At 35.2% G+C, this 23759-nt stretch overlaps 4 protein-coding genes across 6 annotated transcripts; 1 reads left to right on the plus strand and 3 right to left on the minus strand.

Annotated features, from left to right (window-relative positions):
* The first annotated feature begins 3296 nt into the window (after positions 1 to 3296).
* LOC130430243 (uncharacterized) lies at positions 3297 to 10492 on the plus strand. Its single transcript, XM_056759279.1, has 9 exons — positions 3297 to 3526; positions 6138 to 6452; positions 6543 to 6863; positions 7274 to 7393; positions 7614 to 7928; positions 8190 to 8498; positions 8575 to 8886; positions 9217 to 9531; positions 9834 to 10492. The coding sequence occupies exons 1-9, from the start codon at positions 3478 to 3480 to the stop codon at positions 9920 to 9922; spliced, it is 2145 nt and encodes a 714-aa protein (XP_056615257.1). The 5' UTR covers positions 3297 to 3477; the 3' UTR covers positions 9923 to 10492.
* A 671-nt stretch (positions 10493 to 11163) lies between these two features.
* On the minus strand, positions 11164 to 12994 carry LOC130430481 (SLAM family member 9-like). Its single transcript, XM_056759594.1, has 4 exons — positions 12868 to 12994; positions 12338 to 12655; positions 11880 to 12152; positions 11164 to 11751 (listed from the first exon to the last, which is right to left on the minus strand). Exons 1-4 carry the CDS (start codon positions 12911 to 12913, stop codon positions 11621 to 11623), a joined length of 768 nt encoding a protein of 255 aa, XP_056615572.1. The 5' UTR covers positions 12914 to 12994; the 3' UTR covers positions 11164 to 11620.
* Positions 12995 to 14614: 1620 nt separating this feature from the next.
* On the minus strand, positions 14615 to 18285 carry LOC130429859 (natural killer cell receptor 2B4-like). The gene is made up of 6 exons (XM_056758683.1): positions 18240 to 18285; positions 16280 to 16585; positions 15451 to 15744; positions 15214 to 15327; positions 15021 to 15091; positions 14615 to 14670 (listed from the first exon to the last, which is right to left on the minus strand). The coding sequence occupies exons 1-6, from the start codon at positions 18283 to 18285 to the stop codon at positions 14623 to 14625; spliced, it is 879 nt and encodes a 292-aa protein (XP_056614661.1). The 3' UTR covers positions 14615 to 14622.
* LOC130430237 (uncharacterized) lies at positions 17657 to 21456 on the minus strand. 3 transcript variants are annotated; one of them, XM_056759271.1, is made up of 5 exons: positions 19908 to 20916; positions 19661 to 19804; positions 19086 to 19394; positions 18625 to 18894; positions 17657 to 18421 (listed from the first exon to the last, which is right to left on the minus strand). In XM_056759271.1, exons 1-5 carry the CDS (start codon positions 19936 to 19938, stop codon positions 18297 to 18299), a joined length of 879 nt encoding a protein of 292 aa, XP_056615249.1. In that variant the 5' UTR covers positions 19939 to 20916; the 3' UTR covers positions 17657 to 18296. The 3 variants fall into 3 exon arrangements, with proteins under 3 accessions (XP_056615249.1, XP_056615250.1, XP_056615248.1); XM_056759272.1 differs by lacking the exons at positions 19661 to 19804; positions 19908 to 20916 and adding an exon at positions 21398 to 21456; XM_056759270.1 differs by having other exon boundaries at positions 19661 to 20916.
* Between the last annotated feature and the right edge of the window lie 2303 nt (positions 21457 to 23759).

Below are 23759 nucleotides of genomic sequence, written 5' to 3' on the forward strand. Positions count from 1 at the left end.
TGATAATCTCATAGCTAAAGTGGATCAAAGCCAGGGGATTCCTTATGCTGGAGCTGACGGGAGATTTAAAGGGAAACTAGATCTTAACAAGGATACCGGATCTCTCACCATCTCAAACATCAACACTAAACACGCTGGACTTTATAAACTACAGATCATCAGCAACACACAGACCAAATACAAGAGATTCAGAGTTTCTGTTTCTGGTGAGATGTTTACCTTTACAGTAATACAAATTTACGATAAATTAAGTTAAAAAAACAATAAACTGTTCTATATTTGATCATATTGTTTTACATTCTTAATTGCATTTGAATATGTGAAGATGTTTGGCTATTTTAAATATTAATGAATATAATAAATATTGCCTATTTCAGCCGTTTGCTCATAAAACAACAATTGGTTGATGATAACTGATCATATAGAAACCATATATATATTTTTTATTATAAGTTCTGCTCACTATAGAAACTCTGTGATTTGTTTTCTCACAGGTGCCCAAGATCACATGGAGGAGCAGTCAGAGACGGATCCCTTACTTAAAGAGACAACCACAGACGATCTGTAAGGTACAAGAGTATTATAAGTGAAAGGTAGAATAGATCCCCGGTTCCCACTGTCAAAGCTATACAGACTTATGTACCTTACACCACTGGAGCCAGTGCAAATAGTCTCTGCCAACAAGGCTGGTTATTGTACTCAGTTCTGGTTCTTGATTCGCGTTCAAAGCAGTTACAAAATACCCCGATTTATTACTGCTTGCATGTCCGCTTTGTGTGGTGCCTAACAACGCCTCTTAGCTGTTATAAAATGCACTGTAACCCATGCTTCTTGGGGCTCATGCTTTGCTAAAACACTCAAACACATTGAAAAGTGCTTCTGTGTGAATCATCATTAAATAAAAATGAATATACTGTTTATAACATAATGTGTCATCAAAACAGTAAGAAATCCATCTGCGCATGTGCTCTTATAACTTTGTGCATAAATGTATATGTTCGTCTTGTAAAAACAGTGAAAACGTCTAGCACAAGTGAGAAAATTCTCAATACAGTATAAATGTCACATCAGCAAGAGTACGTTGGCTGTTTTATCATTATTTAAAATAAATGAAAAACAATTTGTATTCATAATCTGATTTCTCAGATTGAGGCAGTTCACCCTGCCAGTTCAGACGCCAGAAATCTGATCCAATCATTCTGACAACGTTCACTGAGTGTGTCATCTCCATGCATTTGTATATATCAAATGTATTTATGGTTGTCAACGTAACCTTTTTGTTTTCATATTGAAACATGATGTATGTTATATTACACGAATGGTGTTTTTGATGGAAATGGACATATAGTCATATTTGTTGTAAGTATGTTTCAGTATATTTTTGTTAAATGTCATTGCATGTTTTGTACTTAAGAACACTGCGCCACCATATTAGTCGTGGGAAAGAGTTTCCGTAAACAGATGCAAGAAAACGGGCGAGCTGCTTACACGATAAAAAGCACAACAATGTTTACAATTCAATGGTTTATGTGGATATGTGGAGTACAAAAAGATGTCATTAAAAATCTCAATATTTAGACTTAGAAAAATGTATTGTTGTATGAAACATTGTGTGAAATGTTCATTCATTGTGCCTGTTATTCTTGGAAATATACACCATGTGGAAGATGTTTGGTGATCATTCCGCTCCCATATTAGTCGGGGCAAGAGTATCCTATAAACAAATGCAAGTAAATGAGGAGCCTCGTATACATGCAAGAAAAAAACAATAATGTTTACATTGCAATGGTTTACATGGATATGTGGAGTACAAAAACATGTCTCTAAGTATCTCAAATCTCAATATTAAGACATATTTTAGAAATAATGTTGTAGGAAATATTGTGTGAAATATTTATTCATTTCGTCTGTTATTCTTGGAAATATACACTATATGGAAGATGTTTGGTGATATGTTATGGATATCCATAATGCAAGAAAATAAATAAATATATAATAAATAAAACCACATATTGAAGTATTGTTTTTCTATAAAACACATACATGATAAGATGATACCGAGAAGGTGATATATCTGAAAAAATATTTTTGTTTGTTTTAACTTTTTACAGGTCTTCATTGACACAAGATCTCAAATCATAATTTATCGTTTTAAAGAGCACATGTCAACTCATAAGTACAAATTATGTTGCTTGGGAAAGACTGTGAAACACTCAATGGTGCAATTCGCTCGTATTAAGAATCTCTTTAGTCTTTTTAAATATTGTAAACTGAAGTTGAACGTGTGCCTGCTTGCATTAAATATGTAGTTCTGTGACTTCTTTCCGTACCATGACGTACATCCAAGTGAAATGGCTTCTGAAATTTGAAAAACAAATGTAGGACAGGGCTTTATTTCGCCTTCCCTTTTTGATTGGTCTGTTTTAAGTTGGGCCTGGATGGGAGGGCTAAAGATACCTGGTCATTGGTTAGTGAGTACAGTCCTTCCTCTTTTTGTTGCTGAGGTCATGGTGAAGAGTTGTTATTGAGAGGTAACTTTTTTGATTAAAGAGTAAAAATTAATTAAGAAAAAAAAACTTGTGTGCACGGATAAATCATTTATAATAATCACTGCAACACTTTATAAACACCTTTTCCTGTTTGATTTCATGGTGAAATCAAAGATGATTAATGTCGCAGTCCTCATAACATATATATATATATACTAGCCTGAGCAAAACAGGTTTCCTTCATTAAAGTCAGACCAATTTTTTTTAACTGGCAGCTGTAATATCCACATATTAAACAATACTTGAAATTGTTAACATTATTCATAATGCTTCATCTGAGAATATTAAACCAGATTTAACAGTTTTTCTGCTGTAAAGTAAAAAAATATATATTTTCATATAATTCCCAGTCAACGTCCTGGTATGTCCTGGACTAAACAGCTATATTTGAGATTGATATGACAGTAGAGAAATATAAACTCAATAATGCCAAGTTTTATCATGACAGTAAATTACACAAATCTATTATTTGGAAAATATATAGCTGAAGGTGGAGATGTTACCACCATTACTTTAATACACCTTAAGAGTAACACATATAGTTAAAGCTATTGTCATATAGACATCCCACATCCTCGTTAATTTAAAAACACTCATTCGTCCTTGAATCAAGAATCAGAAGGGTGCTGATACTATGTGTGTACCGTAATACTCCTAATAAATGCACTCGTGCGTTTTATGGTGCCTTATGGTTAATAGGCTACTTTATAAGTAGTGATTTATTTTATTAATATAAAGACAATCTGTTAACCTCAGTCAACATTTTTGCATTTTTTTTAGTAGGGCCGTATAGTCTCCGTCAGTCGGTAAATCCTCTGACTATATTTGTTGACCTAACTGTGTTTGTTTGAGGAAGCTGAACACGACGAGCTGCAATACCTTATTACGAAATATACTCTGGATCTGGATTTCTCAAATTAATATCATAATGATGATGGAACCGCTGATGTCTGTCATCATCTTGTTAAGTTTGAAAAGTAAGTTTGTTCATTTCTGCTTTTTCTTTGAGGCTACTTTTGGTTTCACTTTTGAAAGCTGCATTTGAAAGAATTAGTTTTTCACAGTCATGTAACAAATCTTTACATGTTCTTGGGATCGACATTTGAAGATAGATATTTAAAATGCATTTTAGGTATAAAGAGTTACAGTTGCAAGGGGCTTTGGAGACGTGTAAGTCCCTAATGTTTTTCCAAAAGCCCCTGAACTTTTTGAAAATTGAAAACGTTTCACTTCCCAAATAAGTGAAGTATGCCATGTGTTTCCGTGCCGTGGGCTGATATAGGGGACACAATATATAGATATAGAGGGGCACAAAAAGGAAAAAGGGGTCAATGGTAACACGGATGTTTCTCACAAAGGGAGTGATTCGGGCTGTCTTAGACTCTCATTTGCATGACGATCAGCTGTGATTTGTTTGAAGTGTTGATGTGTTTAAAGGAGAAATAGGACAAATGTGTTTTCGCAGCATGAAGGTACATTTCTTCATGTGTGTTTTACAATTTCCATTTGGGTGTGTAATGCAGAACAAAACTTGTTCCTACTTCCTTCTTTTATCAAGTTGACTCCCTGTTTTTCCCTCGTCTCACGTATTGCAGAAATAGACGTGAGCCAGATGTTTGTGTGCTGCGGGTGTGCATTCCATTCATCATAATCAGAACTGAAATTACAACATTAGTCATTGACAATTATGATGTGTTGTATAAACGTGCAGCATTTTCTCATATATCTATTCGTTTGTGTTAATGTATAATAGAAGGATGGTTAGATGAGGGATTGCTGGATCTGTAGATATCTGTCTGTTATAGACAGATCTAAAAACATAGACACATAGTTTATAGACAGAATTATTTGTCTTGAAACATCATTTATATTCTCTGTATTTTACAATGAACCCCACCTGTGGGTTAAGATGTGACGTTTGCACTTCTGTCACTTTTTTAATGTTCTAAAAGAACATTATAGTGTTCATTTGTAGCAGATATGTGTATGTCGGTTGTGTAAAAGTCAGATTTTTTGATTGAGGTACAACCAAAAAGCGTCATGCTGGGTTCACACCAAACGCGAACAATCGCGTTCCACACTGTTTATTACTCTGAGGAAAGGTTTGTTGTTTTCGCTTGAGTGACGCGAGATGACAAATATTTTCGTTGCGAATATTACAAACAAATATTAAAATTGCGCAGAATACAAGATTGACGCACGTTCGCGCAATCACGCGCCCGATCGCGTACATTCTTATCGCCTGTCACGAGTTCACGTCTATTCGCGTCTTTGCGATGACTTTGTATGTTATTTACTCGTGCAAATCGTTTAATTCGCAGATTCTTATTTCTAAAACCTAAAGCTTTGTATGTTTTACTGTTTACAACGTTGTGTTATAGTTTAACCTATAATTAATAAGACAAATCAAATTATTTAGGCCTTGTTCATTGAGAACGATCGGATCATTTATGTTTTTAATGTGCACATGAATGAGCCAAGGTTCAGGGTATTTTTTTCACGTTTCAATTCAGATCGCAATCACATTTTTTAACCTTTAGTTAGTGTGTAATGTTGCTGTTAGAGCATCAACAATACCTGCAAAATGATAGAGCTCAAAGTTCAGTGCCAAGCGAGATATAGTCTTTAACAGAATTTGCTTTTCAAGGACCACAGAGAACGGGTGGATCGGACTACAGCCCTCTACTTCCCGGGTACATGATGTCAGTATTCCGAGTGCTTTTAATCACCTCCACCCAAAGGAATACGCCAAAAAAGTGGCGAGACCTTCCTCAGAGAGGAGAATGAGCTGCTGAAGAAGTTTTTGGTTATTAGAGATTGTTAACATTTGACTGAGCTTCGCGCTAAAGTACTTTTATCACAGTCTAATAAGAGTTCAGCTACACACATTCTTAGATAATCAATGGTCAAATAACAGCTTCCATGACTTTAACATCGGCTGTGAAAGCTGTGCATAGACTACGTCTAAAACACTTCTATGAAAGGTCCTTTGAAGTCCTGGTTGGAAATGTCTCCTGGTCAAACTGCTTGTTTTATCATCCAACTCGGGTCCATATAAAAAGGCAAAGCTAACGCTTCTGTTATTAGTGTTAATTAATATAACTGATCTGACACCAATCAGTCCGGTGTCGTTTCCCTCGCCATAGTAGGAAACAAATGTGTGCGATCTCTAACAAAGATTGACCTTTGCACACGCACTAGCAGACTTCCATTAGACTTCGATGGATCTGCATGTTTTTAACTGATGAAGTGAAGTTGACGCAATTGTTACTGTTTATTGTAACAAATTGCCAAAGCTTATGAATTCATGTGCACTGAGAGGGTTACCGACCAATCACAACAGCCTGAGAATCAGAAGCTCGCTGATATGATATGTGTGGGATATCTTCACACACTCTATGTGGGGAACCAATCATAACAGACTGGGTCAGCTTTACCAAGTTTTTTTTAAATAAGAATCATGAACATCCGTTACTAAACACCCAAAAAACATAATCAAAGCCTCTAAAACAGCTATAGATGGGGTCCTTCAAAATGGCTAAATTAGCAATTGTGTCACATTTTAAAATTGTCTGTTTGTGTGTTCAGGTGTGTTTGGTGTGTCTGTGTCCGTGTCCGTGCTGGAGGGAAATCCTGTCTGTCTCCACACTAATGTTACTGAGATACAGAAACTTTATCTGATGTGGTCGTACAGAAGTTCCATCATCGCTAAATTGGATGGAGCGACTCAGGAAATCTCACTGTATGATGTTGATGAAGGGATATTTGAAGACAGACTGCAGTTGGACAACCGGACTGGATCTCTCACCATCAATGACATCAGAACCAAACACTCTGGACTTTATCAACTTAAGATCATCAGCAACCAGACATTAATAAAAACCTTCACTCTTACTGTACAGGGTGAGTTCAAGACAAAAGTCACCAAAGTGACAATTTTCCTGGTCTTATACCCTCAGGAAATTCAAAAAAATGCTACTGTTTGTGTTCCAGATGTATTCTTTGCTGGTCTAGAAAACAAGAGAGAAGGAGATTCAGTGACTCTTAACACTGGAGTGACGGAAATGAAGAAACACAATCTAATGGTGTGGATGTTTGGACCTTTAAATCCAGACGTTCATCTTGCAGAAATCAAAATAAACACTTATAACATCACGTATGGTTTTGATGAGAGATACACAAACAGAGTTCATCTGAATCATGACTCTGGATCTCTGACCATCAGAGATCTCAAACCTACAGACACAGGAGTTTATCAACTACAAATCTCCAACAACAAAGAGACCATATACAGGAGATTCAACGTGTTTGTTGGTAACATCACGACTTTTAATTGATGATTAATGATATATTTGCATATGAAGGGTTCTAAAATTAGATATTTTTCAAAATTCAAGTTTTTTTATTGTGCATTCCAATTTATATTAATCAAACCGCAGTTGGTTTGTTTTGATTTAAGCCATAATAACTAAAAAAATAGAGTTTACTAATACAATAAAACAAATAAAAACATAATAACGTATAGACATATTTTTAATCTTAAAGACATCTCATTTTGGAACCAAACTCTTCACATATTGTTTGAAACCACTTTATGATATGACCACCACAGCCAGTTTATTTAAGTTGACAACATTTTTGCATTTGTAATATTTGCATTAATAACTGTCCGGGATAACAACGGTAAAAGTAGCTGTCAGTCATTAATGTCTGTTTCTCTTTAGGCGACGCAGAACCGGGACTCTCCTCTGGGTTCATAGTTCTGATTTGTGCTGCTGTTCTGCTGCCTGTGCTGGGAATTCTGGGTGTGGTTTACTTTCGTCACAAATACTCAAATCTCAAAGGTAATTGATTACAGATCCATTTTATGAAAAATAAAATAAAACAAATCCTAAAAAAGTAATATAATTACATCAGATTATAATTAGTAGTTAAGTTTTGGCAGTGTGTAGTTACTCGCATTCAAGAAATGAATGTAGAAATTAAATTCAGACCGAGTCGCAATAAATTCATAAACCGTCTGTGAATGTTTTTCTGTTTGTTCTCTGTATTTGTGTGAGACAGATGAAATGAAGACCGTGTCAGTGATGGCGGGAAATTCTGCCCTGCTAAAGACTGGAATCTCTGAAATGCAAAGAGATCACAAGATAGTCTGGAGGTTTGGAGCCAAAGGTTCCATCATTGTTCAGTTCCAGAAGAAGACTGATAATATTACATATGGTGATGATGAGAGATTCAGAAAAAAAATCTATCTGGACAGTCAAACTGGAGATCTCACCATCAATGACATCAAAATCAGAATCTCTGGAGATTATCATCTGGAGATCACCAACAGAACTAAAATCTCCAAATCTAAGAGATTCAAGGTTGTGGTTCGAGGTGAGAAACTCTTATTAATGTATAAACACTTTGTCTCTTGTCTCATTTTTGGATTGTGGAGCGTTCATAGATCTGAAGCTTCAGCTCCTATCCAACAAACCCCTTATATTTACAAGCTAGCATTATACAATCTCAAAACCTTAAGTTTAAATAAATAGCTGAAGCTGTACTTGAATATGTTGAAAATTGTTGAAGATGTGCTTCATATCCATCTCTTCATTGTTCGAAATGTTTTGTTTTGTGTTTTGTTGTGATGTGAAGTGGACACACTGAAGGTCAAAGAAGGAGAGACTGTCGAACTACAGAGCGGCATTTCTCAACTACAGAGCGATGAGAAGATCCAGTGGAGATGTGGACCTAAAGATGTCGTCATAGCGGAACTAGATGGAAAGACCAAAGAAAAGTCATTCAACACTAATGATAAGCAATACAGACAGAGACTTCATCTGAACCATCAGACCGGAACTCTCACCATCAAAAACATTAAAAACACAGACGCTGGAGGATACGAGCTACACATCAAGAGCAAAAACACAACATCATACAAGAAATTCAACGTTCTCATCTGGTGTGAGTACATCAAATCTGTATTTAGCAATAGTGACATGTTGATCAATGTGATGTTCAAAAAAGTTGTTTTTTGTAGTTCATACATTAAAGCACACGGCGGGTGATTCTGTCAATCTTCCCACGGGTATCTGTGAGTTAAAGGAAGATGATCGGATTCTGTGGACGTTTGGAGATAAAAACACCACCATCGCCGAAATCAACGGAGACGGCAGTCACGTGTCGGTGTATGACGGTAATGACGAGAGATTCAGAGACCGACTGAAACTGAACAAACACAATGGAGATCTGACCATCACAAACATCAGCAGAGGACATTCAGACGTCTACAATCTACAGATCACAACAAGCGCAGACAACACGTGCAAGAGATTTATGCTCATCGCAAACGGTAATTTATACTAAATAGATTGTTGGTTGAATTAAAAAAAAGAAGATACCTGGTTGCCTCAAAACTTTGAGTTAATACAACTTATCAATTGAATTATTTGAGTTAACTTATATGTTCAAGTTGAATTAACTCAAAACTTTAAGGCAAAGCAAAAAATACTGTTTACAATGTAACAATGAAGGCTGCGTTTACCAAAAGCATCGAAAGCCGTTGGTCGAAGCTTCACTGGTGACAATGGTTCTAAGATCAACTTTAGGTCACGAGGCTTTTAGAAAACGCAGCCCAGGTAAGTTTAAGTTTTCATTTGTTTATTCTTGTGATGAAATGAAGAGAAACTGGAGTTAGTGATGGAGGGAGATTCAGTCACACTACAACCTGATGATGATGATGATGCTGACATACAGAGAGATCATGTGATGATGCTGTGGATGTTTGGACCGGATGATAATCTCATAGCTAAATCTGACAAAAAACAGAAGATTCTTTATGATGGTGCTGACGGGAGATTTAAAGAGAAACTACATCTGAACGAGAGCGGATCTCTCACCATCACAAACATCAACACTAAACACGCTGGACTTTATAAACTACAGATCATCAGCAACACTCACACCAAATACAAGAGATTCAGAGTTTCTCTTCCTGGTGAGATGTTTATCTTTCCCATTAATATCTTTGTCAAGATACAAATTTAACTTGAAATACATGGAACAGTTAAATGTTAATTATAATTGATTAATATAGAAACGATATATTTAATATTAATATTAATGTTAAATTAACATACTTGCATTGCATAATAAAGGGATCAATATTATTACAGTCTCATGATGAGGCAATACTATTATGAATCATATAGAAACCTTATATTTTTTAAAGAAGTTCATAAATTCCGCTCATATATTGAAATCATATATTGTACATGTTTATATTTTGTTTTCTCACAGGTAATAAAGAGAGAGTCAGAAGTCAAGACTTCACGGGGATGGAGTCCGAAGGGATTCCTTTACTTCCACTACAAACATCACAACTGTAGAATGTTGTCTATTGCAATGCCAACACAGCTTGAAATCAAGCCCTACTTGATGTTTTCTGAACATTTAAGGCTCTGTTCACGCTGTTATTTCAGTGCACAGTCATTTGTTCAAACGGTAAAATGTGAAAAGCTTTGTATTAATATTTGACAACATAAACCTCTTGTTATAATCTGTGAAGTGAATAATTTTAAATGATATGAATGTGATGATTTGATTGATTGAATGAATGAAATAATGTGGATGTATTTTTGCTGGAAAGGGACTTTTTATTACTAATATTGACAGAATATTGTTTGTACAATGTATATTTCCAGTATATTGTTATTTGTTACTACATGTTTTATATTGAAGATCACTGAATTTAGAATTGAACGCGATCTGACAAACTATGAAAGCATTATAAGGGAGATGTCTACACTCTATCGAGACATGACATAATTATATACTTTATAAATATATATTATAAACATAATTTGCACAGTATTGACATATTGCACAATAATACTGAATATTATATTCACAAATGTATAATATATATATACACTACTCAAAATAAAGATGGTGCTCAGAAAGAGTTGTTCAGGTACTGTACAGTGAACTGTAAGTCAATTTTGTAAGTAAATGTATTGATCTGGACTGAAACGTGTGTGTGTTTTGTTATTTATTTATTGAATACATGTATCAATAATGTGATTTATGTAACTGCATCTTGATTATTTGATGAGTGATGTAAACGCAAAGGAAAGCGTTTTCAGTGTGTTTCCATGTTTAACCACCAGATGGCGCCGAAGTGTAATCTGCTTTGGGAGACACAGCTGGACTATTCACTGATCTGCTGATGTGTTTAAAAACACTAAATATACAGTCATAAACCTGAAGATATGTGTGTAAATAATGAGATCTTTAAGACAAGGTTTCTTTAAATTTCGTTTTGATGAACACAATCATTGATTCCTTTTAAACTAAAACATAAATCCATATAACTTGTAAGACCATAAACATAAAATGCAAAAATAGTCTGCATGCTGTTTACACGTTATTTCATGATTTCAGATTGAATCAATAACACAAAGAGAACACAGATGTTTAATGAACATGAAACACTCAAAGGAAGTGACATCACACATTTTCAAGCAAAAGCTCTACTGTAGATGAGATAAAACATCAGAATTATTTTAAAGCTGAACACAATACAATATCTTTACATGTTTTTCATGCAGGTCTGGTGCTGCACATTTTCTCGTCTTGCCCATGAACACATTTCTATCAGTCGAAAAGATCTGTAGATGTATGTCACTTGAGGCTCTATTATTTTAGTTTTCCGTGAGATCATTTCTCAAGAGTGCACCGCAAACACATTTACCGCAAGTGATGTGTTTCCTCTTTGTTTGGTTCTTCTGTCTATTCATTCTTTTAATAAATCAACTGAATTTAAACATTTTGCATTCGTGCATTTGACTGCCAGAGATATTAAAATGCATTTAAAGCATTGCATTTCAGTGTATCTGTTGTGGTGTTATCGTGGTGCAGAGTGACAAGAACTCAATCATGTGTTTAAGACATAAAAAAATCTGTTGATTGCAAACTAACTAAACTATAGATTTATGCTACAATTTACATTAGCTTTGGTTTCAAAATGGAAGTTATCAATCTGATTTAACAACAGACCTATCAGTCATCTGAATGTCTGATATCTTCTATTGTTCATCTCTTCTGGATCTGACATCATAAACCAGAACAGCAACAGTAGCCACACCCACCAAAGCAGAGACGACCAATCGGATCACAGCTTCGGTAAAACAACAGCAGGATAATTCTGTGGGAGGAGCTGTAAATAAAACTTATTTTTATCACAATCTCTGAAACAGAATGTGTTATTTGCTCTGTGTTTACTCAAATACAGCATGTCAAGTTCATTTGTGTGGGTCAGTGAATAAACACAAACATGTGACTCACCTGAACACTTGTGACAGACATCAGTGTTGAGATGTTGAGTCTGGTTTGTAATGGGATTGTTGATCACACATGTGTAAGAATCATTCAGACACTCCAGATGAAGAGAGATGTTGATGTTACTGTGTTCAGACACAATGATGCTGGACAATAAACTCTTTCCTTTGTACCAGGAGAGACTCACATGTGACACATTCACCGCTAAACACAACACTGAACACTTTGAGCTTCCTGATAATGATGAGACTCTCGAGATAACAGGAACAGGCAGACGAGCTGGAAATAATAAATGAAAGAATATAAATTAGATTGAGATTTTATTCACTCTTCATATTTAGATTGTAATTGACGCACAGTACATATATTTAATAATGTAGTGAAGCATCAGAAAAAAATATATGTTTTAATAACGTTGATTGCCAATAAAAATGTTTATGAGTGAATATTTGTTTTCTTCTCACCATAGACGGTGAGAGTAAATGTTGTGAGTTGTTCGTTTGTCTTGATGTTGGTCATTTGATAAAGTCCAGTGTGTGTGATGCTGGTGTTTGTGATGGTCAGATCTCCAGTATGTTTGTTTAGTTGCAGTTTGTCTTTGAATCTTTTATCAGGTTTGTCATCAGATATAGTGATGTGTCCACTCTTGATATCAGCGATGACACTTTCATAAGATCCAAACTTCCAGGAGATTCCCTTCTTCATCTTTGTTTCAGGCAGATCCACAAAAAAAGTAACACAATCTCCTTCAGTCACTGACACAGAGACACAACCAAACACACCTGAAAAATACACAACAACACTTACTGAAGTTCATTCAGATCTTATGATCTCTCAGACAGATCGTGTCTTCACATGTAAATGCTACTACACAACCTTCTGTTAAATTATTTTATATTTGATCCACACCGAAGCTCTTGAGCTCATCTTAAACAATATCTGTCTTTCCATCTTTGGCAGTTTTATTCTGTGCTGAAAAAGAAGTGAAACTTACCAAACTCACTCCAGAAGAGCACACACAATAAAATCACATGAGACATTTCTATCAATAGCTCACAAACCACAGACAAATAACAGAGATGTTATAAATGGATCCTGACACTCATGAACGACAAGTGAATATGTTCCGTCACTGACTTGAGTCTGATCAACACTTCTTGTTATAGTCATCTCTCATTTCCTTTAGATGTCTTGTGGGTGGGATCCGATTTTAAGTAGCCTATTATGATCATAAATGCGATCATTTCTTTTAATGTCCAAGCTGACACAATACTATTGATTTAATGTGAAAGGATAATCCCATTACATTATGAATTGTAACTGCATGAACTCCCCCTGTTTAAAAAAACATAAATGATGTCCAATATCTTTATATCATCATCCATTAGTGATGCGAGCGCCCCCTCCTGTTCAAACCTCTTAAAGCTGAACTGACCGCTCAGAAAACCAGATGAACACAAACATCAACCTGTTTTTACCTGTGAAACAATTAAATTAATATAATAATTAAATGTACAAATCCTGTAAGCTTAATACCGTTTACACATTATGACGCGTTTTCAACATGAGACACTAAATCAGCAAATTAGCAGGAAATGCAAATGAAGTGACGTCACACACGTTCATGGTTCTATGAAATAAGACCATCAGGGGCTGATCCTAAAACATCAATGGCCAGTTGCATAGAGCACCTTAAGTTTTTTACCTTAAGTGTTACACTTAAATTGGTGATATCCCTTTACCAAAGACAATAGGAGAATAACTCAAGTAAAACGTAAGGAATTTAAGGGCACACTTACGCGAAAATTGCACTTAAGGTGCTTTATGCAACCGGACCCAGGGACTAATGTAGTGAATTTGGATTAGGTTGTAAGGGGTGTTTTTTTCAAGGAAAAGTGCCCCGAATAAATAGTGCTGTCGAGGCCCATGGTCACACATCTAGTTTATTTAACACGGAAGAAAGACGGCCGGGCACTTTCGCAAACTATTACCAATAGATGGCGCCAGTATTCAGATGTATATTCACTGCTCCCTTGCGTGAATTAGTGAATAAAGAGAAATTGAACAGGGGCATGTTTATGAAAAAATGGACAGCACAAAAATAAATCGGTTCTTACAGAATTATAAAGAAAACTTCCAATGTATATCTACAGTACAGCAGTTACCAAGTCTTTATTTGTCATAGACATATAGGCCTTCGCTTGGATCGCATAAACTTAACGTGGGCTTTGAGTCACGTGGCTTGATTAAACTTAAAACTATCAAGAAAAGTTTAGATGTTTGAACATTAAAGCAAATAAAGCATACATTTGAGAGATTTTATCCTTGTTTTATTACACTTATCTTAATATTCAATTACATGTTTTCATTTCTAATGTCATACATTACAATCCATTGATTTACATGCAGATATTTTTTATTATTTAATATTTTAAAAAAGAAAACATGTCATGCAGTTTATGTATCTATAGCACATGTCACTGAATATACAAAGATAAAAACCAATGTGTAATATACAGTTAAAAACAAATGAATGTTACAATCTCCATGAATCATTTGTCAAATAATCTTTTTTATATCTTTTGTGCACTCATATTTCAGCAATTCATATCAAGACAGCAATGCAAAGAATAAACTACACTCACAGTGTTTGCTTGTATTGCATTCAATGACATTTAATACATTTTAAACGTGTGTGTTGAGCAGACATAGTTACTGTAATCTGATGGTCTATGGACAGGGAGTTTGATCATCTTCTCATGACTCCTGCATACACCACATCATCCTCCAGCACACTCTGACAGAAACACACAAAAACACTTCACATTATTATATTATTGACCATTTATGACAACACATTACACAAATGTTCTGTCCTGTTTAAATTCACACATCGAGGATTTGTTAAAACCCCTATAAAGCCATTAAACTTTTCCATAGTTTTGATCAATGCAATGTTTTTAATTGGCTAGAAAAATTGTAAAACCAGAAAGTCACATTGTCATAATTTATTTAAGATAGGAACACACTTTAAAACAATACACGCACACACACCTAGAGCTTCAAAGACATCACACAAATAAACAGGCAATTGTTTAAATGTGATAGATTACTGAAATACAGAGACACAGTCATGAATGATCTTACCTGTTTATATGTTTGTCTTTCATAGAATGTTGTCTCTGCGTAAGTGATCTCATCTTCACCAGCCTGATCTGCTTCAATAAAACACATTAAACACATTTGAGCAGGATTTCTCCACACAGTTTCTTAACTAAACTTTATCAGGAAAAAAAACATAAAGATATGTTTACAAATGTATTAGGGCTTTTAAATTTACCTTGTTGTTGTGTTTGAGTTTGTGTTTGTTTTCTGATGCAGAAGATGAGAAGTACAGCTACAATGATCCCAGATCCAACAACAGCACAACAGATCACAACTATATGAATGAAAACTGTTCAAAGAATTTGAGTCAATAACTGAATGTGTTGTTCATCAATTTATAAATGCTATATAAGTCAGTTTGATCTTTGATCACGCCAGGAAATAGAAACAAACATCACACGATGTGACTCACCTGAACATGGCTGACAGAGTTGAGTGATGTTGAGATGTTGTGTGAGGTTTGTGATGGGATTGTTGATGACACATCTGTATGTGTTTGTATCCTCATATTCCACCTCCAGAGGTAGAGAGAGTCTGATGTTTAGATCAGACGCAATGATCCTGGACAATAAACTCTTTCCTTTGTACCAGGAGAGACTCACATCATGTGAAACATTCATCACTGAGCACAACACAGAACAGTTTGAGCTTGATGATGAAGAACATTGAGAAGAGCCTCTTGAGATGTCAGGAACAGGCAGACGAGCTGAAAGCATTACAATCAAATAAGAGGGTCAGAAAATAACAAAAGAAAACAGAACTGGGAAAAAAGTGGCCCACCTCAGTCAAAAGGACAAAAAAAACAAAAGAGACAAAACATCACAAACAGAACAGGAAAGTAAACACAAGCGGACTGAAGGTGATAATGAGGATAATGGAGGCAGGTAGAGAAAACAAAATATTACGTGAATAATGGAAACACACAAGTGGTAAAGTACAGACCAACACAGGACTCCAGAACAAGACTAAACAAACTCAGACCCAAAGCGTGAATTTAGATCCTAAAACCCAAACCCAAAAGTCTAAACATCCAAATATCGTGCTCTTTGTTATAATATGTATTTATATTCAAATGAAATGTTATTTGAAAAGTTGATTACATTAAATTTATTGCTTAATAAAATGAATTCAACAATGAATATGAATATCATCACAATGTACCCATATCATTCCAATTTGATCATATTTTGAATCATTAATACAATGATATGGATTAGATTTCAATCACCAGTTCTACTCACCATAGACAGTGATGTTGACTGTCTTGAGTTTGGTCTTTGAGTCTGTGTTGATGACTTGATAAAGTCCCGAGTCTGTGATTGTGATGTTGTTGATGGTGAGAGATCCAGTGTGATCCAGCTTCAGTCTGTCTGTGAATCTTCCATCAGCTCTGTCTTCATGTAAACTGATGTTATTGTCCCCAGCTTTGATTTCAGCAATGACAATTTCTCCAAACTTCCAAGAGATTCCATCTTTTATTTCAGTCAGATCCGCAGACAGAGTGACAGAATCTCCTTCAGTCACTGACACAGACTCACAAAACACACCTGGATTTACATATAAATTATTTATATTTACATTTAGTCATTTAGCTGGCGCTTTCATCCAAAGCGACTTACGAATGAGGTAAACAACGGAAGCAATTGGCACAACATAAAAACAAAAAATAGAAGCGCAAAACTGGTCTCACGTAGCCAACCAAAGTATTTTTACAAACTTTACTTACTTTTCAATAAATGTGTTTAACGTGTATAATTCAAGTGTTTTTTTGTAATTATAAATGGACATACACTTAAAAACACGATTCATTTTAACGTCAGAATGAATGACGGAATAGGAACAAACTGATCCGTAAATGTTAAAATATTTTGCCTACACATGTTATTCCAATAAAAATATGATGAAGATCAGAACAATTCTTGAATCTTAAAACTGAAGATAAAACAACACGCTCAACTTACCAGATAGACCCCAGAAACACAATATAATCACATTCAACATTTTCTTCAACCGCTCGCAACAAATAAAAGAAATCGAATAAACAGAAATGTTCTCGCACTGTTAAAACTTCACTCAGCGTTTGGTAATAAAGCGACAGAAATTAAAGAACATGCTGAAGCTCCGCTCGGTTTGACTTCCAGCTTGTGAATAAATCCGCTTTTTTTTAATGATCCGCCCATCAACGAAATTATGATTTTGCGTTTTTGTTGTAGTTCTGTGACAACGATTTAAAAACGTTCAGCCAAAAAACCGCACCGATAAAGAATGACATAAGTGTTAAAGTGACTTTTCTTATAGCATACGTCATAAAACTGTTGAACAAAATGTTTGCGTAGAGTTGTCCTTGTGTGCGTGCGTGCGCGCGTGTGTTTTGTGGTGTCCAAATGTTCACGCAACGATGGTAAAAGTTTCACACACTTACGAATCAATTCAATTCAAGTTTATGTATAAAGCACTTTTCACAATGTGTATTGTTTCAAAGCAGCTTTACAGGGGCAAACAGGAAAAAGAGAAAAGGTAAAACACAGCACAGTGCATGGTATTTATACAACGAGTAAGATCATTCTGATAAATAATATCTAATTTATAAATAAATGCAGTCAATAAATTCAAGTTGATCAATAAGAATAATATATGATGTTTATTTGAAAATGTACAAATGCAGAAAGCGTGCAGAAATGCCCCACAGTGTAAAACAAACATGTGTGTTTCAAACAAACCATAGAAAGCTGCATGATTACATGTTTGTAAACATTTTAGCAGATGCTTCTATGCAAGTTACAATTTTACATTTTAATCAGCTTACAATTTTTTTAAATAATAAAGACAATCAAAGATACAATAATACCTGACAGCTATAACAAATCAACTGAAAAGGTTTTTGGTTGTTTCTTGGGTGTCTATAATCCCTGCTGAAAAAAATTGAACCCTGATAGAAATTGTTGAAGAAGTGAAGAAGTTCTTGAAGAAGAAGTTCACAATTTATTAGGGCCACTGTGCCTTAAAAGCAACGTTTAATAATATATAAAAAAGATTGTCCTCATCTTCATGTAAAAATAGGGGTACTTCAATTGCATCTGCTTCGTCCGCGATAAAAAAACACAGTCACAATCTCTTCCATTGCTGACTTTGCAGTCCAACAACACAGCGAGATTCTGGAAGTGTCCTGCTTGCCTGCACTTTTTTGACTCCTCCACTCACTGCAGCCGCCTACTCTCGTCTTCATTTCAGGCGAAGCAAGATGCATCTCAATCGACCCTAATCTCTTCTGGATCTGACGTCATAAACCATAACAGCAACACCAGCCACACCCACCAGAGCAGAGATGACCAATCGGATCACAGCTTCAGTAAAAGTACACTTGCAGATGTAGTCAGAGACATCTGCAACAATAACTCTGAATTAGGATTGATCACAATCTTTCAAACAGACAGTACCTTTACTGAACTGACTGTCGACTGTCCATTCATTTTAAAGTTGTATTATAATAACTTCAGCACCACAAAACAGAATTACAAAACTTCTCATTTTAAACCAGTTTCTCAATCAGCTAAGCGAATAAAGACTAATAACACTGCTTACGTACCTGAACACTTGTGACAGACATCAGTGTTGAGATGTTGAGTCTGCTTTGAGATGTGATTGTTCACTACACATGTGTAAGAATCATCCAGACACTCCAGACGAAGAGAGATGTTGATGTTACTGTTATCAGACACACTGATGCTGGACAATAAACTCTTTCCTTTGTACCAGGAGAGACTCACATGTGCCACATTCATCACTGAACACAACACAGAACAATTTGAGAATGAAGATGAAGAGTCTCTGGTGATGACAGGAACCGGCAGACGAGCTGAAAAACACAACACAAGAAAATGGGCTTATTTAGTTGTCAAGTTAATTTGTATTAAAATGACATATATTGCCTAAATCAAACCTGCAGAAAGGACAGTGCATAAATGAATTATTTCTCTACTATATTTTTAAAGATCAAGGCGTAATATCATTAAAGATATGCATGAGTTATTGTGTAGACCTACTCACCATAGACAGTCATGTTGAATAACTTGAGTTTGGTCTTTGAGTCTTTTTTGATGACTTTATAAAGTCCCGAGTCTGTGATTGTGATGTTCTTGATGGTAAGAGATCCGTTATGTAAGTTTAACTCCAGTCTGTCTTTGAATCTTCCATCAGCTCCGTCTTCACGGTAACTGGCGAACTTGATCTCATTTTCTGTTTCAGCTATTAGAATTTCTCCAAACATCCAGTAGATTCCCCCATTCATCTGCTGTTCAGTGAGATTCACAGATAGAGTAACAGAATCTCCTTCAGTCACAGACTCACTAAACACACCTGAAAAAGAAATAGATGGAATTAGAAAAGTCTGTTCGTTTGGGGGCCATCTGCGTTATTATTGATTTGCGCTACATGTGTTTCTAAAACTTGATAAATGTTAGCTATGGAATAAACTATCAAAGCAATATAGAACAAACAGATCTGTAAACATTCAACTAGAACACGATTTCAAGTGCAATGTATTTATTGAAGTTCAGAATGATTTGTGATCGTCATCACATATTAACACAGAACAAGTAAATACAAAAACACTGATAACTTACCAGACAGACTCCACAAGAACAAAATCAAACATGTTGACATTTTCCTCTTACTTTCAGAGAACACAACAAAATGATAAACCAAACCCTGAGAAGTGTTACAATATTGAGGTGCCTGGAGTCTGATGCAGAGATCCCGCCTTCTCACTGACCAGTGAACAACCGATTGACACAGATGTGACAAGGAATCAATACACAAAATCATCACTTTTGGATAAATATAATAAATAAATCATGTTAGTGCAGGTACCTTTCTTGAAAATGACTTTTATATGATACATTTTCACCGATTATTGCATGTTGACCCTGTGTAGGGGACCCAGTGATTTTCACATGATGGTTGGAGAAGGATGTTTTCTTAATCATGTTGTTTTTGTACAGTACAACTTATCTTGTAATCAAAGTGGATTTGTCTCTGTTAAAAAACATTGCTCAGTTGATAAGAGGCAGGCCTATATTATAGGTTATTATTCAACTGCGATACCAAGACTATGTAATTTGGTAATTAATAGCCAGCATTGTTTGGATAAAAGTTGAATTAACAGCGGTTTAAGATCACTTCTGGTGCAGAAAGTGTCACAGATCAGAGTAAGGGGTTCTGTCCGTTCCTTTTTACTCCCGGAAGCTAAAGAGGTTAAATTTTTATTATGAATCGTAATGAGTGTACTTCTTGTGGGACAGATGTAGTCAAATTAATTTTTCTTCATTTATTAGTAGTATTTTTCATTCAGTTTTACATTTTTTTGTGCTGCTACATGGTTATGTTGAAGTTAGATTTTTTACTGTATTATATGGCATTTTGTATTTTCTGTTTTAAACGAAACCTTGACAGTACAGTCCAATAGGTGGCGAAAACCTTTCTAATGCTGCTGCTTCAGGAACCGACAAACCGATCGGAAAGTTGTTGGCATAAAGATGACGTGACTTAGAATTACTGATTATAATGGCAGACATCGATTAGGCTTTTTATAGATAGATTTGGATTTAAGTAACTTTTTTTATTGAACTTCAATTTTCCTATGAAAGAAATAATGTTGCCAGAGCGTGTTTCCACATTAAACCAATAGGTGGCACCACAGCTTCTGTTTGACATCTATTTACATGCAACAGATGTTTATGTTGTTGAAAAGCTTTTTTATATTACATCAAACAATATCAATAGGGCATATAAAACATTGTTTAAAGCCCATATGTTATTATTCAAGACGAAGTAATAGAATTAACAAACGACAATAAATTTTGTAGGCCAATACATTTAAAACTGACCAGCAATATTAATCATTCCAATGCAGAAAATAATGTAGCCAAATGTAAAAAAAGTATAAAATAAATAATATCGTTACTCAGAATTGTTAGATAATATGTTACTTCTAAATATATTATTCAATAAACCTAATACATCCAAATGCAGTGTTTTATTTCCTTACTCTAATAAAGCATACGAAGAGTCCATAAAGCTTGTAACACGTGTCGTGTCCATTATACCAACTCTATTCACAAAAGGGCAAAAATATCACACGGTAGTGATCTTCTTTCCAACAAATAGGCTACACCAGGCAGCGAAACGACAAGACAGTAACCTGTTGATATTACAACGATGAAGACGGCCCGTTTCAATGAAGAGTTCAACCAAAACCGAGTTAAAATCTGAATTCTTAGTTGATTTGCACCGAGATGCGAAACATTGAGTTTTTGGTTTCAGAACAGCTGATTTGAGTAAGTTAGACTGGTTTGTCTTACCTTGAGTTGTAGCACCACGACTACAACAAGCCATGATCAATGGAGCTCCGATATGACGATTCGCCATGGCAACGGCAACATAGCGGAAGAAACACTTTCCGCTATGCGTATACAGTGGCTGTGCTGAAAATGACTTTAATCTAATAAATAGATAAATGTAACAATAAACAAATAAATTAATCGGTAAGTGGATTAATAAAGTTATGAAACAACAGAAAAAAAGAAAAAGTACCAAAAATCGATTTAATGAGATGTGACGTCATGGTGTATAGGACACTTGAGAGACTCTCGTGTCAGTCTCAGTCCCAGTCCATCGGTTCGAACCCTGCTCAAAGCAGATTCGGGTATAAATGGCTGCATGTTTAATTTAATTGTTTATTGTCTTTATGGATTCATTTATGTCTGTATTTATTAATTTCTTTATTCATGCACTTTATCTATTCACTTTATTAAGTGATTTCTCATCCTCCATAGAAAACAAAAAAAATTGAGAACATGGAAGGGAAAGAATCTGCTATGTAAATGAAAGATGGCTGTTGTTATTGATGTAAGGATGGATGATGTGTTTTGATATATCTAGTTCACTGTAAAGAAAAATGATCCCGTTTTAATAAAAATGCACCGGGAAATGACAAAAAATGTCTAAAATCCTAAATCATTCATCCCTGTGAATCAGTGCAGCCCCTATAAAAGCACATATGACATTGTAGTCACTGAGCTGGTCTTTGTGTGATTATAATGTAGGTCATGAATAACTGTTTCAATGATAAATTAATGAGGTACACCACTTGCTCCTGATATTCTAATGTGTGACCTTATCACTAACTTCAGCTGCTGCCTCAACTCTATTTGGTCCTGTTCACGAGAGGATGTAGGGACTTACGATTTCAATAGGCCACTCGGATGTTTATCACAGAGCACAATGACTGGGTAGGTTTTCTACTTCGCGCAAAATATTGTTAGAAGTCACTGTGCAATATTATTATTATTTTACTGATAATTTTTTTATTGTATTTGTTTATGTTGTTGTCGCTCTTGTTTTTTTATTATTATTGTCTTTTTGGAAAATTACCAAATTACCAAAAGTGACTTTACCAACAGTGGTTTTGACCAAGGTCGGATCAGATGATATCGGCCTAAAAACCTTGTAACAGTCATCCCTCTCTACCTATGTCCATCTAATGATGAGGCTATAGAAAGAAGGACTTCCATCTGAGATCCATGATCATTTTTAATCTTGTCTATGCTATACAAGCCAACAGCCACTGTTCAAAAGTAATCTGCCCATAATACATTCAATCTGCTGTTCAGGAATATTGATATGATAAAATTTTGGTGATATAAACAACACTGAATATTTTATACATTGTGCATGTATTATTCTGCGGTCAATTCCACGTATAACTGGTATTAAGAGTTTTTTTTCAGATGGTGTGTTGTTTCTCACCTCTGCCCTTTCACACATTAACACATTCATATCAGTAGTCTATGTGTCACTTTGAGATGCTGAAGAACTCAGTTTTCCATGAGCTCATTTCTTAACAGACAGATTCTGAGAACATTTACCACAGACGCCTATTTTTTCTCGACTTGTTCTGCACATTAATATTTTTATTTTAAGTACCGCATTTAAATCAATCTTGTCTAATGGACGTATGATTTGAGAAGTTAAAACGTCTGCGTTTTGAGTTTTTAATGCAGTTTAGTTAGCTGAGAATATACATTAATGCTCTATTGTGTTTGAATCGGCTCAATTTAAAAGGGACCCGTTCAAATACTTAACTGTGTATTTAACTCATACATCTTAGAATGAGAATATTATGGAAACCTGCATATGGTATTAGAACCCAAAACACATTAGAATCACAAAACACAAAAACTTTTATAAAAGGATAAACTTGAAAATATATGAAGACACATAAGGTAGCAATCTCACAATCAACAGAAGATGGGTGTGGAAAATAAACTGAAGAACACGTCTCGTACGTATTTTGGCCTTCGGGGGTTTGTGGTCGTGGTCAGTCGAGTCTTCACACCTCTGTTGGCGTCTTCTTTCACACTTGATGTGTTTCTCACCCTGAGGTTCAGTGTCCTCACTGACCCTTAAACTATGACTTTAACACGCGAACACTTTGTGCCATGATGCGATCTATGCTGTATAAAGTTGAGAAGATTTTAGAATATATATTTGTAATGAACAGGTATAGTTTTAAAATGTTATTTAAATCCATTAGCATAATGTATTTGTATTTGTAAATCTAAATTCGCTTTCATTCATATTGACATGAGTGGTTTCTTTACATGAGGAAATAACAAATTAGACATGAGTGGCTGTTTAATAAAAGACATTCTCCTGAACCAT

The sequence above is a fragment of the Triplophysa dalaica genome, chromosome 10, assembly GCF_015846415.1.
Source record: "Triplophysa dalaica isolate WHDGS20190420 chromosome 10, ASM1584641v1, whole genome shotgun sequence".
Lineage (NCBI taxonomy): Eukaryota > Metazoa > Chordata > Actinopteri > Cypriniformes > Nemacheilidae > Triplophysa > Triplophysa dalaica.